This window comes from Apis dorsata, unplaced genomic scaffold (genome assembly GCF_000469605.1).
Source record: "Apis dorsata unplaced genomic scaffold, Apis dorsata 1.3 scaffold_73, whole genome shotgun sequence".
Taxonomy (NCBI): Eukaryota; Metazoa; Arthropoda; class Insecta; order Hymenoptera; family Apidae; genus Apis; species Apis dorsata.
Window position 1 is genome coordinate 1,852,972 of NW_006263371.1, and position 2,313 is coordinate 1,855,284.

Sequence of the window (2,313 nt, forward strand, 5' to 3'; positions counted from 1 at the left end):
TCTGAGTAATCATTATTATAAAAAAAATATATCTTTATATGTAGATTGATCCAATAGCAATATAATTATATTGCTATTATGCTATTAAGATCGATGCTATCGATTACCTGAGTAATCATCTTATTATAATAATATATATCTTTATATGTAGATTGATCCAATAGCAATATAATTATATTGCTATTATGCTATTAAGATCGATGCTATCGATTACCTGAGTAATCATCTTATTATAATAATATATATCTTTATATGTAGATTGATATTGCTGTGTTATATTGCTGCTATGTTAAGTTCAATTGCTCGAGTACTTGCACCTGACAACAATTTATTCATTTTATTATAAAAAAAATATACATAATATCTTTATAAGTAGATTGATGTTGCTATATCGTATTGCTGCTATGCTATTAAGTTCGATTGCCCTAGTGATTGCACGAGACAACAATTTATTCGTTTTATTATAAAAAAAATATATCTTTATATGTAGATTGATGTTGCTGCTATGCTATTAAGATCGATGCTATCAATTGTCTGGGTAATTGCACGTGACAACAATTTATTCGTTTCATCTTATTATAAAATATACATGATATCTTTACATGCAAATTGATATTGCTGTATCGTATTGCTGCTATGCTATTAAGTTCGATTGCCCGAGTGCTTGCACGTGACAACAATTTATTTCGTTTCATCTTATTATAAAAAGAATATACATGATATCTTTATGTGTAGGTTGATGTGTCATATTGCTGCTATGCTATTAAGATTGGTTACCCGAGTGCTTGCACGTGACAACAATTTATTCGTTTCATTTTTTATTATAAAAAAATATACGTGATATCTTTACGTGTAGGTTGATGTTGTTGTAATGCTATTAAGATCTTGGCCTAATCCTTTTTCTGTAGATTTATGTTTTTCTGCAAAAATTATAAAAATTTCAAACTTATCGTGAATTTGCTCTCACTACTTAATACTTAAGTCTTAATGACAAATATTTATAAAAATATTCGAATGCTGTTTGGTTACCAAATCAATTGCTGGTATGTTTTTCTGTGAAAATTATAAAAATTTCAAACTTATCGTGAATCTGCTCTCACGAATACTTAAGCCTTAATGACAAATATTTATAAAAATATTCGAATGCTGTTTGATTACCACATCAATTGCTAATCAATTTGTTATCAAGTAGCCAACAACCCTTAAGCGAATGAATCACAATTAAACAATTAATCGATCAATAAATTTGTATTCAATGAAGAAGAAAGGACAAAATGAATTCAACGTACGTAAAATGCACGTTATTTGTTATGAACTAGCACAGATTTCACAGTTTTCGTGAAGGATAGGGGAGGATAGAGTCGTAAAGGGATTACGCTCAAAGTTAACGCGGTCCCGTTAAGAAACGTCCTGATAAAATAAAATCTTAATCCCGGCCACCGAAGATTTAAGATCCCTTTACCCTTGTTTTCCACTCCTGTCCGGGCCACCCTTGGCCATTCTCTTCTTTTCCTCCTCCTCCTCCTCCTCCTCCACTCTCCCTCTCTCTCTCTCCCTTATTCCCCTTTGTCGACCATTGCCAGCTTTTACGGCTTACTGGCTCGATTATTAGACGTGTCTCGTTTTCATGAAACAACCCCCCACACCCCACCCTCCTCGGTTTCGTGGCCCCCAAGGTTGTATTAACCTGTGTAATTTTATTACCACGGTATTGCGTGTGGCAAGAGTTCTTTTTTTTTTTTTTTCTTTTTCCTCTCTCGTTTTTTAATCTCCTCTCACAAGTTGATAAATTTCACTCGCAAGGTTTCTCCCTTCCAGAGGAATAAATAATCTTTCTAACTTGTAAAGATAATTTCGTTTATTATCGTAATCTAAAAATTTTTTTCATTTTTCTTAATCCTTTGTACGATGCGCAAAAGAAAGATCGAGAATTCGAATTTGGAAAACGAACATGAGTCTGAAGCTTCTCTCTTCACCTTTCCTTTCCAGCACCAATGGCTACGTGTGCCTGATGTTCCACAGAAGGGACAGCCACATAATAGAAATGCAACTGTCGGAATGGAGCCAGCAACCCGACGACGTGTGCAACTCGAGTACGTTCAACTCCCACTCGACGCCGTACACGACGTTCATTAGTAAGTCAATTACCAATCATTTATTAAGTCATTGCGTGTACTCTTACAATTCGCCATTTCTCCTCGCTTCTTCTCCCCTCGACGAGGACCTCGAAGCGATCTCGATCGCTCGTCGAGGAGAACGAAAATTTTCCTTTCTCCCTCTCTCTCTCTCTCTCTCTCTCTCTCTCTCTCTCTC

General features: G+C 34.8%; 1 protein-coding gene across 1 annotated transcript in view; it reads left to right on the plus strand.

Annotated features, from left to right (window-relative positions):
- The window catches only part of LOC102677831, a 352,155-nt gene that overhangs the window by 338,412 nt on the left and 11,430 nt on the right, over nucleotides 1-2,313 (plus strand). The window contains exon 11 of the mRNA XM_006610354.2: nucleotides 1,990-2,135. Within this exon, the coding sequence (XP_006610417.1) occupies nucleotides 1,990-2,135 (146 nt within the window). The remainder of the gene's footprint in view (nucleotides 1-1,989; nucleotides 2,136-2,313) is intronic.